Source organism: Girardinichthys multiradiatus, chromosome 2 (genome assembly GCF_021462225.1).
Source record: "Girardinichthys multiradiatus isolate DD_20200921_A chromosome 2, DD_fGirMul_XY1, whole genome shotgun sequence".
Lineage (NCBI taxonomy): Eukaryota > Metazoa > Chordata > Actinopteri > Cyprinodontiformes > Goodeidae > Girardinichthys > Girardinichthys multiradiatus.
In genome coordinates this window covers 11,767,882-11,784,903 of record NC_061795.1, presented here as the reverse complement: position 1 = coordinate 11,784,903, position 17,022 = coordinate 11,767,882, and the positions used below count along the sequence as shown (strand labels likewise).

At 43.3% G+C, this 17,022-nt stretch overlaps 1 protein-coding gene across 4 annotated transcripts in view; it reads right to left on the bottom strand.

Moving 5' to 3' along the window:
• Window positions 1-17,022, bottom strand: part of LOC124878078 (NT-3 growth factor receptor-like) — a 112,821-nt gene that overhangs the window by 55,228 nt on the left and 40,571 nt on the right. For all 4 annotated transcript variants that reach the window (XM_047381852.1, XM_047381860.1, XM_047381869.1 and 1 more), the window contains one exon: window positions 9,949-10,103. In XM_047381852.1, the coding sequence (XP_047237808.1) occupies window positions 9,949-10,103 (155 nt within the window). The remainder of the gene's footprint in view (window positions 1-9,948; window positions 10,104-17,022) is intronic.

Sequence of the window (17,022 nt, the reverse complement as noted above, 5' to 3'; positions counted from 1 at the left end):
TTTGAAGTGGTTGAAAATGATACATGGTTTTGAAAATGTTTTACAAAGAAAAACCTGAAAGTTCCTTATGTATTTCATTCACCCTTGTTTAGTTTAGTTTCCCCCGCTATTTAATTCAGGTGTGCTGGACAAGGAACACTTCTAAAAGTTGCAGCACAGCAGCCATCAAAGACTGTAATAAGAGACCCATGATCTAAACTCACTGGAGCTCTGACAGTATGTTAGTTTTCTGTAACATCTAGCAATTGTTTGCTGTGTCTCCTACAGGGGTTGGACAATGAAACTGAAACACCTGTCATTTTATTGTGGGAGGTTTCATGGCTAAATTGGACCAGCCTGCTAGCCAGTCTTCATTGATTGCACATTGCACTAGTAAGAGCAAAGTGTGAAGGTTCAATTAGCAGGATAAGAGCAAAGTTTTGCTCAAAATATTGAAATGCAGACAACATTATGGGTGACATACCAGAGTTCAAAAGAGGATAAATTGTTGGTGCATGTCTTGCTGGCGCATCTGTAACCAAGCCAGCAAGTCTTTGTGATGTATCAAGAGCCACGGTATCCAGGGTAATGTCAGCATACCACCAAGAAGGACGAACCACATCCAACGGGATTAACTGTGGACGCAAGAGGAAGCTGTCTGAAAGGGATGTTTGGGTGCTAACCCGGATTGTATCCAAAAATCAGAAAACCACGGCTGCCCAAATCACGGCAGAATTAAATGTGCACCTCAACTCTCCTGTTTCCACCAGAACTGTCCGTCGGGAGCTCCACAGGGTCAATATACACGGCCGGGCTGCTATAGCCAAACCTTTGGTCACTCATGCCAATGCCAAATGTCGGTTTCAATGGTGCAAGGAGCACAAATCTTGGGCTGTGGACAATGTGAAACATGTATTGTTCTTTGATGAGTCCACCTTTACTGTTTTCTCCACATCCGGGAGAGTTACGGTGTGGAGAAGCCCCAAAGAAGCGTACCACCCAGACCGTTGCATGCCCAGAGTGATGGTTTGGGCTGCCATATCATGGCATTCCCTTGGCCCAATACTTGTGCTAGATGGGCGCGTCACTGCCAAGGACTACCGAACCATTCTTGAAGACCATGTGCATCCAATGGTTCAAATATTGTATCCTGAAGGCGGTGCCGTGTATCAGGATGGCAATGCACCAATACACACACCAAGACTGGTGAAAGATTAGTTTGATGAACATGAAAGTGAAGTTGAACATCTCCCATGGCCTGCACAGTCACCAGATCTAAATATTATTGAGCCACTTTGGGGTGTTTTGGAGGAGCACCCCAAAATATCATGTAGTGACCTGGCCACTATCCTGCAAGAAGAATGGCTTAAAATCCCTCTGACCACTGTGCAGCACTTGTATATGTCATTCCCAAGTCGAATTGACGCTGTATTGGCCGCAAAAGGAGGCCCTACACCATACTAACAAATTATTGTGGTCTAAAACCAGGTGTTTCAGTTTCATTGTTCAACCCCTGTACATGGCCTGTTAACAGTATTTATGGTTTCTTTCAATAATGGTTTCTTCTTGCCACTCTTTGATCGAGGCAAAATTCAATGAGTGCATGACAAGTAGCTGTCCTCTTTCCGAACCTTAGCTGTAGATCTCTGCAGCTCCTCAAACATTACCACGGGCGTCTCGGCTGCTTCTCTGATTAATGCTTTCATTGCTTAGGTGGACATCCATGTCTTGGTAGCTTTGCAGTTGTGCCAAAATATTTTTAATTTCAGATGATGGGTTGAACAAAGCTCTATGAGATGTCTAAAGCATGACCCTGCTTAAAACATCTCCCCTCCTTTCTTCCCCTCCTCAACTGTCTGCTGTGTGTCTTGGTCTTTGTGATGCTGTTTGTTCACTAATGTTATTTAAAACACCTCACAGAACTTCACAAAAGAGCAGCTTTTATACCTATATTAAATTACTACTAACAAAATGACTTCTCAAGCCAACTGACTTCAAAGGATTCTAATTCGGGTTATTAACGTAAATGGGATGAACAGAAATACGTATATCTTTTTACTTCCACTTTACAGTTATGCACTACTTTGTGTTGGGCTATCACTTAAAATCCCAATAACATATGTTGAGGTTTGTGGCTGTGCATGGCATAATGTAGAAAAGATCAAGGGTTAAGAATACTTTTGCAAGGTACTCTATAGACTACTTTGTAAAGTGTGAAGACTGATTTGCTAGCTTCTTTATAGCTTTTATTTAGCAAGAGTGCACATTTTCTGATTGTTGTGGTTTATATTTTGTATTAACAAGTTTTAGTTAATAAAATTCACATCACATGTACATCACCTCTCATCCAAAGACAGATGAATAAGTGGGTACAGACAATAGATGGATAGTAGGAAGGAAACTTTTGGATTGAGGGTAATTGGAGTCCTAAATATATTTTAAATATCCTTAATAATGCACAAAATAAATAGAATCTGTTCTGAAATTTGTCAGGGTTTGTGGTTGGTTGGGACAGGGATGCAGACAGAAGCTTGGTAGCCACATAGTCCTTGGAATCTTTTCCTCAATAAGATAATGAACAAATGACTTACACCAGGAGATTAAGCAGGAGACACAGGAAGATAACAGGAGGAACCAACGGGGAATAAGTGAAACCAGTAAGCTTTTATACAGAGGGGTGAATGGTGAAACAAAGAGAATGAGATCAGATGATTGCTGGCAGGTGTGAAGACCAGGTGTAGGGCACTGAGGGAATATGTTTCTATGGCAACGAGAGCTGGGAAACACAGAGACAGGAGGGGAAACTAAACTAGAGACAACTCTAATGGTGCGTTCACACTGAACGCGGATTCTGCAAATTTTTCGCTTCATTTGTGTGCTTTTGCCCGCTTGACATTCCGCGTGAACTCCGCGTTGCCAAATTGCAACAAGCGGCAATGCTTCGCCACGTCATCAAATAGGAGGAGCTTCCATCTGCTGCTTGCTGGTTTCAACTGAACATGGCGGACATGGATTTCACGGACCTGATTACAGTCTTTGACCTGTGGAGAGCCAAAAAACCCCGCCGACGTCGACGTCCCTGGGTTCATGAGATTCTTCAGGGATGGGAACAGTTCGGAGAGTACCACCACTTACTCCAGGAGCTGCGTCTGGATGATGGTCGATTTCAGCAGTACTTCCGTCTATCCAGGACCCAGTTCGAAGATCTCCTGTCCCGCGTTGGGAGACAAATCAGCCTCCGGGACACCAACTACCGGCGCTGAATCCTTGCTGCTGAACGCCTGTCCATCTGTCTTCGGTGAGTAAATAAATCTCATCTCAATAAAGAAACAACCGATTTTTAATGTCCACATCTCCTAAATATAAGATATATAGGAAGTGACGTGCCGATGTAAATTAGCCAAAAGACAATAGTACAATGATGCTATTTTAAAGTTTTACCTGCTCTAGTCTCCTCACTGACTCTTCTCCAGGCCATGTCCTTTCTGTACTTGTCTCGGTAAAACTAATTACCGTATTTTCCGCACTATAAGGCGCACCGGATTATAAGGCGCACCTTCAATGAATGGCCTATTTTAGAACTTTTTTCATATATAGGGCGCACCGGATTATAAGGCGCATAGAATAGAAGCTACTGCAGTCAAACGTTTGACTGGGGTTGCGCTATGCATCCACTAGATGGAGCTGTGCTAAAGAGAATGTCAACAAAACAGTCAGTCAAACTTTATTAATACACTACAAACCAGCGTTCTGATAACTCCATTCACTCTCATGGTAAGGTCTCCTCTACATACAATTCTATTGAATAGAGCCAACCGCACGTTAGGAATGCATTGGAGTCTATGAAGTTGAAGTTGAAATCAAACGTTAGTTAAAACGTGAAAGGGAACTTTTCCCTGATTCAGTAAACACGTAAAAGAAACAGTTTGATGCACTAAATCAAACGTTAGTACTGTTAACCTTTCCTGTTTCTGTCCCCTGACCGTAGTCTGATGACACAGGGGAAACGCTTTCTCCAGGGCCGAAGTTACTAGTTTCCTCGGGGTTAACTCCCTCACTCATACGTTGCTGAGTTGAGCATGAAGAAACAGCATCAAAACACTGAGTTGTTGACGAGATTCGGGGTTCTTTTTAATGACTTTGCAGCACGTAAAAACACAGGGCTTACAGACTCATACACCGCTGCTCCGGTCGCCGTCTCTACCCACCCCACACACACAATAATACCGACATCACTCCTTCACTCTTGATTCTCAGCTACGGCACCACCTCTGTCCGGAGGAGTAATGTCAACATCTTCCATACACACACACGAAACATACACCCCACACACTGAGCTTCTAATCACATATAGTTCAGGCAATTCCTGCAACAGTACATTCAAACGTTATACACACACAAGTGGTGTTGGACTAGGAGTAAGCACAGTACAGGTGTTTACCGCTATTACTTCGGCGACGCCCTGACTACGGTAGCCGTAATGCTGCAAGCGGTGCAGCTTTGTAGTTTACCAGTCGTACTGAAACATTTTGACAGAGCGCCATGTACAACCAGTATGGATCAACCAATTAACCAATCATCCATATATAAGGCGCTCCGGATTACAAGGCGCACTGTCATTTTTTGAGAAAATTAATGGTTTTTAAGTGCGCCTTATAGTGCGGAAAATACGGTAGTTGAGTCATACAACTCTGGCTTGCAGCACACCACCACTATGATCTGGTCCTCCATCATCACTGACAACCGCTTCTTCTCCGCTGCAGTCCTTCACCCGACGTCACAGCCACATCCAGTCCCTGATTGGTTGACGCAACACGAATTTAGAAAAAAGTTCAGATTTTTCATCTCGTCCACCGCTCTCGCTTCACTCCCACTTCGCTCGGCGCGGCTTTCGCACCGCGTCCTTCGTCTCCTTCGCAGCGCCTCGCGCTGCTCTGCTCCTGAACGCGCCTCTGCATAGGGATAACATGTAAACCAGCCGCTCCTACCGCAGAATCCGCGTTCGGTGTGAACACACCATAAGGGAAACAAACACTAAACTAACTGGGTGGAGCAGGGAACAGAAACTTAAACATAAGCTAACATAAATAGTAACTCTAGAAGGAACTAAATCTAAGGACATGGAAACAACTGTAGGATCTCTGCTCCTCCCCTTCTGGTTGGTTCTGGCAGCTCATTGTCTGCAGCTGCAACACATTCTCCTAATGAGCTCATGGGCTTCTTAAGGTAGCTGCTGATACAGACCTTTGCTGGAACATAACCTCAGTTATGTGGACTCCTGTCTGTCTGCCTATCTGCCTGTCTGCCTGCCTATCTGCCTACCTGCCTGCCAACATCTGGTAATACTCCCTCCTAAGGACTGCACTGTAAATATTCTCATCACCAGTACTCTCTCTCTCTTTTTGGATTCCTGGGTTTACCTCCTCCTCCTCTGGCTTCTGGACAACTCCAACTCAAGATTCCTTAAACAAAGTCTACAGTAGAAATAAACCTCATTTACCGTCTTATCCTGTGTGCTGAGTCTGTTTCATCATCTGGTCTTGTTCTAATTTGACTATCTAAGCAATTCATGATAGTATGTTCCAGCCATCTAACATGTCGAAGAACATTTCAGATGATGAACAGACTTCCTTAAAGGAACGCCTACAATCTACTGAAACCATGCTTCAACAGCTACTGCAACAACAAAGGACTACGGATTCTCATCTCACAGAACTTGGTGGTATGGTTCATGCTTTAAGCGAAATCATAACCAAACTCTCACCTGCCTCTTCCAATCCTCCAGTTCGTTTAGAGAATCCTCAGCCACCCACAATTCTATCTTCTGGGATCCGAGAGCCTGACTTCCGTCCGTCTGAACTGTTTGATGGTAATCCTAATAACTTTGGTGGTTTTTCTCTCCAGTGTGAATTAGCAATTAGTCGTTCCCCCTCCCTTTTCCCTACTGCTGCCTCCAAGATTACTTATATTGTTACCTTGCTAAAGGGATCTGCTCTGCGCTGGGCGCACGCCTATTTGGCATCTAACCCTGTTGAGTCTCTTAGTTATGCCATTTTTTTCAGTCACTTCAAGAGAGTCTTTGATCAACCACTCCACAGGAGGCAGCGGCTAAGAAGATACTCACCCTCAAACAGGGAAGGAGAGCGTTAGCTGAGTTCGCCATCGACTTCCGGGTGGCAGCGCAGGAGGTGGGTTGGGATGAAGCGGCACTCAAGGGTATTTTTGTTAATTCCCTTGCAGATCAAGTAAAGGACCAGTTGGTTTTGAGAGATGAACCCGAAAGACTGGATGAATTAATCAACCTATCGATCCGCATTGACAACCGTCTCAACCATGTCTCAAGTGAGATTTAAAGTGCCTCAGCTTCACATCATCACCTCTGGTAACCATCATGAATGGGGTGAGTTCTTTGTTGTCTCTTCCATCTCTCCACAATTAGTTTTGGGGTTTCCCTGGTTGCAGAAACATAATCCCGTTATTAATTGGGTGGAGGGCAGAGTAGAGAGATGGAGTAATCTCTGTCTCCAGAACTGCTTAAAGACTGCTGTCTCTCACTCTATCAAACAACTCAAACCTTCTGAGCCTGTTGATCTGTCCAAAGTTCCACCTGAATACCACAATCTCGCACCTGTGTTTAGCAAACAAGGGGCTCTTTCTTTACCTCGGCATCGCCCCTATGACTGCCCTATTGATCTCCTCCCAGGCGCTCCGCTACCATCCAGCAAACTCTTTAAACTCTCCGGACCCGAGAGAAGGGTCATGAAAGAGTACATTGAGGATTATTTAGCATCTGGAATCATTCGTCCGTCTACCTCCCCTGTTGGCGCCGGATTCTTCTTCGTGGGTAAGAAGGACGGCACATTAAGACCTTGTATTGATTATAGAGGATTGAATCAAATCACTATTAAAAATAAATACCCACTACCACTTATTGATTCTATACATGAACAATTACATTCTGCCAAGATCTTCACTAAACTCGACCTGCGCAATGCTTACCATTTGGTCTGGATCCGAGAGGGTGATGAGTGGAAAACAGCTTTCAAAACCCCCCTAGGACATTTTGAGTATTTGGTTATGCCTTTCGGGTTGATTAATGCACCCGCTGTTTTCCAGGCTCTTATTAATGATGTTCTTCGTGACTCTCTCAACCTTTTTGTTTTCGTTTATCTGGATGACATTTTGATTTTTTCCCAGGACATAGAACAACATCGCCAGCATGTCAGAACAGTTCTTCAGAGGCTTTTTGAGAATCAACTCTTTGTTAAAGCCGAAAAGTGCGAATTCAGTGTCACATCTGTCTTTTTTGGGTTTTATTTTTGAGGCAGGCAGGTACAGAACTGATCCCGGGAAAACCAAGGCAGTGGCAGAGTGGCCTACTCCAACTGATCGCAGGCAACTTCAAAGGTTCTTGGGATTTGCAAATTTTTATAGGAGGTTTATAAGGAACTACAGTCAGGTCACTGCACCTCTCACTCAACTCACCTCCTCTCTGAAAACGTTCCATTGGACTCCTGAGGCAGAAAAGGCATTTGGGGAATTAAAGACTCTATTTTCTTCAGCACCCATATTGACCCATCCTGATCCATGTGCACAATTTATTGTAGAGGTTGATGCTTCTGACATTGGAGTAGGGGCTATTCTATCTCAACGGTCTCCTCTGGATGATAAGGTACATCCATGTGCCTATTTTTCTCGTCGCTTGTCTCCAGCAGAGCAAAATTATGATGTGGGCAACCGTGAACTGTTAGCCATCAAGTTGGCGCTTGAGGAATGGCGGCATTGGTTAGAGGGTACTGAAGTCCCTTTTCTCATTTGGACTGATCATAAGAACCTCTCCTACATTCAAAATGCCAAGAGACTTAACCCCAGACAAGCCCGTTGGTCTCTGTTTTTTGCTCGTTTTCATTTTTCTATCTCCTACAGACCCGGTTCCAAGAACATTAAGCCTGACGCTCTCTCTCGCCAGTTCTCTCATTCTGACCAATTCAAGACTGAAGCTTCCATCCTACCGGATTCTTGCATTGTGGGCACCCTCACCTGGGCCATTGAAAAGGACATCAGGGAGGCACAGAGGTCCGAACCTGACCCAGGTACTGGCCCAGTGGGCAAGCTGTTTGTTCCCAACTCTGTCATCAATAAAGTTCTGGATTGGGTGCACAACAATAAATTGACTTGTCATCCTGGGGTGACTCGTATGATCACATTTACCAAAAGGTATTTCTGGTGGCCGACTATGAACCTCAACATTAAAGATTTTGTTGCAGCTTGTCCCACATGTGCTCGAAATAAGAACACTAATCAACCCCCTGCTGGTCTTCTTCAACCTCTGCCCACCCCTAGCCGCCCCTGGTCCCACATTTCTGTTGATTTCATCACTGGTCTCCCACCATCTGACGGTAACACAGTCATCCTTACTGTTGTTGACAGATTCTCTAAAACAGCCCATTTTGTTCCTTTACCCAAGCTTCCATCTGCATTGGAGACTGCCCAACTCCTGGTTCTCCACGTCTTCCGCATCCATGGCATACCTTTGGACATTGCTTCTGACCGAGGCCCACAGTTCATCTCGCAAGTTTGGAAGGAGTTTTGCAAAGCTCTTGGTGCCTCCGTAAGTCTTTCGTCTGGATACCACCCCCAATCTAATGAACAGACAGAAAGATGCAACCAGGAACTTGAAGTTGCCTTGAGGTGCGTAATAAATGACAACCCCTCTTCTTGGTGCAAACATCTCACATGGATCGAATATGCTCACAACACACATACTTCCTCTGCTACTGGTTTGTCCCCTTTTGAGGCTTCACTGGGCTATCTACCCCCGCTGTTTCCCAGTGTTGAATCTGACATCCTGGTCCCCTATGTTCAGCATTATGTTTCCAGGTGTCGTAGGATCTGGCAACAGACCAGGAGGACCCTCCTACGCACCCTGGAACAAAATAAGAGGTACGCTAACCGTCACCGTTCTGCTGCACCTGTCTACCGCATCAATCAGAGAGTCTGGCTTTCCACCAGGAATATTAAAGTAAAAGATACTTCTAGAAAGTTGGCCCCCTGTTTCATTGGCTCTTTTCTCATCGAGAGGATCATCAACCCATCTGCGGTGAGACTCAAACTACCATCTTCCATGCACATCCACCCTACTTTCCATGTTTCCCAGATCAAGCCAGTCTCGGAAAGCCCCCTGAGTCCTCCTCTGGCTTCTGGACAACTCCAACTCAAGATTCCTTAAACAAAGTCTACAGTAGAAATAAACCTCATTTACTGTCTTATCCTGTGTGCTGAGTCTGTTTCATCCTCTGGTCTTGTTCTAATTCGACTATCTAAGCAATTCCTTATAACAACTAAAGTAAACAAGCACAAGAATGCTAAACGACAAACTAAAACTAAATAAAACCAAACAGGGGAATAACCATAAGAAACAAAACAAAAGAGAACTAAACTAAATAACAGACTTGGGGAAGAAAATAGATCTAAAGTAAACACACAAGCACAAGGACCAAAGCAAATATTAACTATACAAAAGTAAACTACTAATCAAAGGAAAAGGGAAAATCTCTAATTGCAAAGTAAACAAAAACATAGAACAAAATTGACAAAATTCCATTTAGCCAAATGCTTTGTTATGAATTATACTAATTTATGATTTTCCAGTGGGAAATACTTTGGTTGCACTGTTAGAAAAAGACGTTTGGAGATACTGAAAAGTTAATAAACACCTAAGCTGTAAAGCATTTACCCTTTTTCAAATTTATGCAACAGAAACTTAGCTATAGCCTTATCCACAAATGTTTAAAAGAGTTGTGCATTATTTAAAATGATTTCTCATTTCCAAATATTTACTATATTTATACCTTTTCCCAACACAAAAACCAAACTAATCTAAAGGATTAGGAGCGTACAACTGCATTAGTTAAACTTTATTTGATTTGATTCGGTTTTCAACCAATTCTCTAAAATGTCTATTCGTACCACAGTTGGTGACGTTCATGTCCAGCAGCCGTATCTCTGTGTCTCCAGTTGAGCAGGTTAACTGTTGGCTGCTAAGGCCTGCTTTTCCTCTCTGCTGCCACAACTGCAGCCAGCGGATCTCACAGCCACAGGAAAACACCACCTCCTCCATATGCCTGCAAATACATGAGTAGTTACCTCTATCTGTATAATACTGAAGTTCAAATTAAAGATATTAGCAAGCAAAGTAAAATAACTAGCAGCCTCCAAATAATATTTAGTCAGGTTTGTTAGAGGTGGTCAGAGGACATAAAAGAGGGCAGGTGGGTAACTGTAATGAAAGACTTCAAAAACATACTCAAAGGATAAAAAAGAAGGCACAGGGGCACATTGGAACTGAATGGATATAATCTGGGTTAGTAAATACAGCCACAACTGTAAGTATTTTCACTGTTGGAATATTTTTTCAAGATGAATAATTGGAAGCATTTACTAAAAAGCAAACATAACAACATACTTCATGATTAAAAGATATATACATTTTAAAATATTACATTGTCAGCATAAGTCCCCTTGTGAAAATGCAACATTTTTGTGATGTAAAAAATGAGACAATGGCAGATCATTTTAAAACTTTTTCTACATTCATCCTGTGCAATTCAATTGTAAACCAAACAAATCTGGTAAAACAAAAAGTCTAAAATAAGAAAGGTTACATTTCCTTGTGTCCCCAGGCTTAAACCTATATTTTGTTAAAGCAATTTTTATTTTAATTTCAGCACTCAGTTTTCTTTGTATGAGTCTATGAGCATCATACATCTTGACTTTACCAAAATTAACAACACTGTCTTGCAAAAGATACTGTTCTCCCAGTCTGATAGACATCTCTTGTCCACAACCCTCAGCGGGTGAGTCCACAGAATAAATAAAAATTCTGGACTCAATGCCATTCCAAAAATTAAGCTCTCCTCTGGTGAACTCATTGTTTTAATGATGTTGATGTGTAGTTGGATTCCCTGTGATGCTGAAAAATATAACCATCTTCGCCTCAGCTTTCAAGGTGATACCTAAGGCTTTTGGACCAAGACTTACTATTATTTGGAGCCTAGAGAAAAACACTCAGGTCCATCTGAAGGAATGTAACCCCAGGGCATGATGCTGCCACCACCATTTTTTACTCTTGGTATGGTGTTCGTATGGTAATAGTGTTATTTTTGTGCCAAACACACATTGTGGAAAGGCGGCCCGAAGTTCTAGGTTTCATGAGACTAACATATTCACCAACAAAGCTTTGGGAGACTTTAGCCAGGCCTGGATGTTTTCTTTAGAAGAAACCTAATTCTGTCGTGTAACACAGGAGACTGCTGCCACATGGAGAACACAAGCAGCATCTATCGGAAATTTTTGCATTATCTTCAGTGTTATTGTCAGGGCATTGGCAACCACCCTGACAAGGATCAGTTTCGTACTTTCATAAATATTTGAGTAATGTCCAGTTTAATTTTCCTGTTTGTCTAAAGCTTCCTCAAATTATTGCTAACTATCTTTTCTGTGCCATGGTGTACATATAGTATAATGTAGGTAGGAACGTAGACCGATGGTAATTCGAGAGCTCCGCCTTTCGACTCAGCCCACTCTTCACCACAATGCATTGCAGTGCCGGCTGCACTAATCCATCAGTGGATCTCTTGCTCCATTCTCTCCTCACTCGTGAACAAGACCCTGATACTTAAACTCCTTCACTTGAGGCAGGAACTCCCATCCAACCTGTAGAGGGCAAACCACCCTTTTCCAGTGGAGAACCATTGCTTCTGACTTGGAGAAGCTGAGGCTCACATCACTGCTTTGCACTCAGCGCATGCTGTAGGTCTTGGCTAGAGGGGGACAGAAAGACCACGTCATCTGCAAAAAGGAGAGACAAAATCCACTGGTCTCAAACTCCTGCTCCACTTGTACAGATACCTTATGGCCCCTAATAAAGGGCCCCTGACTCTGTACTCCTGGAGCGTTTTCCCACAGGGCACCATGAGGGACACGGTCAAATGCCTTCTTAAGGTCCACAAAACAAATGCGGACCAGTCATGCAAACTCCCATGAACCCTTGAGCACCCGGTAAAGGGTGTAGAGCTGGTCCAGTGATCCACAGCCAGAATGAAAACCACACTGCTCCTCCTGATCCTGGGGTTCAGTAGCTCCCCAACCCCACTTTAAATGATGTTGGTGAAGCAATGCTTGCACTAATTAACACCCTCATCTTTAACATGGTTTTTGTTATGGATAATTCCTGACTGGCACAGAAGTCCAGTAACAAAACATCACTCAAATAGTGGAGGCCATTCCTTCCAATCACACCCCTCCAGGTGTAACTGTTATTTCCCATGTGGACATGGTCCACAGAAGAATGACGGAATCTCCAAGAGGGGCACCATTCAGCACCCCCGACAGGGACACCACGAAAGTTGGGTACTCAACACCGCTATTCGGTCCATCGGCCAAAACAACAGTCAGAGACCTCTCACCGCCCCAAAGGCGCAGGGTGCGACTCGCTCATCCACATGGGTAAATTCCAACACGAGACAAATAAAATGGGGGGCAACAACCATACCCACCCCAGCCCACTGCCTCTCACCATGGGCCACTCTAGATTAGAAGAGAGTCCAACATCTCACAAGGTGCTGAATTCCTATTTCTAGCCAAACCCCCTCACAAATGCCTCTCCTTGCCCCTCAGCAAGGTAATATTCCACACACTGAGAGCCAGTTTAACAAGTATAGCTTCACAATTATAAGGTTTATATGCAAACTTACAACGCAAAGGTTGGACATAAAATAATATTTTTTACAGTAGAACAACTATTGCAACTCTTATTACGTCTGATTTATTTGTGATAAATAAAAGAAAAAGTGATTTTCTTTTAGCCTAGCAAAGATTTTTTTTCTAAATGAACATTGCAAAACACCATGAAAATCCTTTGGAAATTCAAGGAGAAGCCTCCAATTTTATTCATGACAAGGAGCAAAAAACAGCTCAACTTTGCATGGACTTGCTCACCACAAACCACGCCCTTCTGGATTTTGCCCAGGGCAAATTTCACATATGGGACATCATGCCCCCCTTTGGAGTACCATAGACCTGATTCATGGGTTTGTAACGTTTCCATCGCCACAGTCACAACATTGCCCCCACTCGGTGTAGTACTGGTACTTGTGAGTGAGTCCCCAGCTCGACCTGTCCACCCACTTCCCGACTTTGCTACTTCTCACCTAATCTGAGGAATTGAAGTGAGTGCATCATAGCTCACAATGTAACATCTGTAAAACAAATTAGGTCACCGCAGCTCATGTGTTAAATCCTACAAGACAGGACATGCTACTAAGAGACGGTATGCATGTAGAAGGGTTGTATTTTGTGGAGGAAACTGAAATGATGTCACTACCAAGTTCCAGCTGGAACTGTCAAAGCTATCTCATTCAGTGAGGTGCCTGTTGTGTCCTGGGAGGGATTTCCTGTGAATCAGCAGCAGAAAACACAGCTGACTAAACTGCTGGCAGAAAATAAGGATATATTCAAGCCATCAATAATACAGACTGGCAAATCCACACTCATCCATCATGACAAAAACACCAGTGGTCAATCCCAATTATGGCAGCATGCCTACTGGACTTCTCCTGAGAAAAGAGGAGAAATAGACAAGTGGCTGAACAATGGTAAGTAAAGGTTCTGCACTGACTATTGTCGTTTAAACAGTGAAAGACTCACCCCCCTCCCCAGAGGAGATGAGACCCTGGACTCCCTGGCAGGTTCTGAATGATTCCGTACCTTAAACTTCTCTAATGGGCACTGCGGGTTCATGTTGCTGAAGGTGTATAAGAAAAAACGGCCTTCAGTACAGGCTGGGGACTCATTTAATGGCGATCCATGACAGCGAATCTCACTAATTCTCCTGCATCATTCCAATACATGATGGAGCTGGTGCTGAGAGGACTTTCATGGTTGGCATGCATAGCATATCTTGATGATGTGCTGATTTATAGCCACACTTTTAAAGTTGACCTTTCTAGTCTGTGTAAGGTTTTCTCCATAATTTACACAGATGGTCTCAGGCTGAATCCCAGAAAGTGCCATCTTGCTCAAGATCATGTAGTGTTCCCGGGGCATGTGATATCTGCCTGTACGTCAGAAACTGGCCAACTCAGCATTATCCAACTGAGTTGAGAGCATTTGAGGGGCTGTGCTCTTATTACAGACAGTTTGCCCAGCATGCAGCTCCCCCGCATCCCTTCACTTGCAAAGAGATGCACTGGATGGACTAATGAATGTAATGTGACTGTTGACTACTTAAAAGGGCCTCTTTTAAGTAGTCGTTTTAGTACTCTCATTGCCCCGATCTTTACTATGTCTAACTTTAATATTCTCCTTAAAGTATACATAGGTGCCTCTAATGAATCTTTGGGGGCTGTGTTAGTTCAGGACAAGGATGGATTGGAGCAAGTGGTGGTGGTGTATGCTAGCTGATCCTTCACTTCCTCAAGAAGAGGCTGGCCCACATTTGACTCAGAGTTCTGGGATATTGTGTGGGCCGTGCATCAATTTAGACATTATATTGGATCGGCCAATATATATTATATAGAGTGGGGAGAACAAGTATTTAAGACACTGCCAATTTTGCAGAATTTCCCATTGGCAAAGCATGTAGAAGTTTTAAATTTTAATCATAAGTACTTTTCACTGTGAGTGACAGAATCTAAAACAAAAATCCAGAAAATCACATGGTGTAGTTTTTAAGTAATTTGCATTTTATTACATAAAATAAGTTTTTGTTACATCAGAAAAACCAAACTTAACATTTGGTCCAGAAACCTTTGTTTGCAGTTCCAGATATCCGACGTTTTCTGTAGTTTAATGACGAGTTTTGCACACACTGCAGGAGGGATTTTAGACTACCCCTCCATGTAGATCTTCTCCAGACCATTCAGGTTTCAGGGCTGACGCTAGGCAAAACAGACTTTTAGCTCTTTCCAAAAATTTTCTATTGGGTTCAGGTCTGGAGACTGGCTAGGCCACTCCAGGGCCTTGAGATGCTTCTTACGGAGCCAATCCTTAGTTGCCCTGGCTGTGTGCTTCGGGTCATTGTCATGCTGGAAGACCTAGCCACGATCCATCTTCAATGCCCTTACTGAGGGAAGGAGGTTGTTGGGTAAGATCTGTCGATACATGGACCCATCCATCCTCCCCTCAATAAAGTGCAGTCATCCTGTCCCCTTTGCAGAAAAGCATGTTTCCACCTCCATGCTTCATGGAAGGAATAGTGTTCTTGGAGTTGTACTCATTGTTCTCCAAGTGGAGTTTAGTCCAAAAAGCTCCAAAATCTTTGTCTCATCAGACCACATGACATTCTCTCATTCCACCTCTGGATCATCCAGATGGTAATTGCCAAACTTCAGACGAGCCTGGACATGTGCTGGCTTGAGCAGGGGGACCTTGCATGTGCTGCTAGATTTTAATCTATGGTGGCATAGTGTGTTACTATGGTCTTTTTTGAGACTGGGGTCCCAGCTCTCTTTAGGCCATTGACCAGGTTCTGCCACATAGTTCTGGACTGATCCCTCACCTTCCTCATGATCATTGATGCCCCCTGAGGTGAGATCTTGCATGGACCCCCAGACCAAGAGAGATTTACCATCATTTTGAACTTCTATTTTCATATAATTGCATCAACAGTTGTTACCTTCTCATCAAGCTGCTTGGCTATTTTCTTGTAGTCCATTCCAGCCTTGTCCAGGTCTACTATTTTATCCCTGATGTCATTACACAGCTCTCTGGTCTTGGCCATTGTGGAGAGGTTGGAGTTTGTTTGATTGTGTGTGTGGACAGGTCTCTTTTATACAGATAGCGACTTCAAACAGGTGCAGGTAAAACGTTTAATGAGTGGAAAACAGGAGGGCTAGTTAAAGAAGAACTAACAGGCCTGTGAGAGCTGGAATTCGTATTGGTTGTTAGATGATCAAATACTTATGTCATGCAACAAAATGTAAATCAATCACACAGTGTATTGTTCTGGATTTTTGTATTGAGCATTGAACAGCTTGCCAAGTCATTGCTCACCTGGCATGGTGAGGTGGACAATTATCTGAAACCAATAGCGTTTGCCTATAACGTGTCTATTCATGCATGTACCAAATACACACTGTACTTGGTACCTAGTATATGGACAAGAAGCCCATGCTAAAGTGTTGATAGCAAACCAGCTGGTGACCTCTGACCTCTCCTGTCCACATGCAGATATTGTGGCCTCTCTAACCAAGAGACTGGAGACTGCATTTGTTAACGCTAGGTGGGGGGTGCTGACACTTATGACAAGCAGAAGCTGTACCGCAATATTTCAGTTCGCCATCAGCCTGGTATGGCTACATAACCAGGCAGAAAATCGCATTAAGCTTGCTCCCCACTGGAAGACACCCTACAGGCTTCAGTCTGCATTGCACTCTATGGGGTTATCTGAACTTACCTACCTCATTGGCAACCTTTGGAACCCTGTGGAACAGGGCGTAGTTGTCTATTACAACAGACAGAAACCATAAACGTTACCATCATTTGGTTAGTAACAGGAAAAAAAACAACTTATTGTACTGTTGACATTACTGTTAAATGTTGTAAGTTACATGTTCTTTGACTACTATACGGCTTATATTGTATGTTGTGTAGGTGAATAGTGTGTCTAGTTCCTACGGTTATCGGCATTGTCTGGTATATGTGGGTAGTATGGGGGCATTTTTTATCAAACCCATGAGATATATTGTAACGTTTCAGATTCACTCTCTAGTTATGCACCTTGAACTAAAAAATATGATTTCTCAGTTTTGTATTTGTAATAAATTTGCAACAATCTCAAACAAACTTCCTTCCAATTGTTATAATGAGGCATTATGTGTAGAATTTTGAGGAAAGAGATTATTTGGTATGTTCTGGAATAAAGCTGTAACACAACTAAATGTGCAAAAAGAGCAGCCCTGTGAATACTTTCCAGATGCACTGTATGTTGTGGGGACAGTCTAGAGGGTTCTGTTTCATCTGTCCAACTAGCTGAGCCTGTGT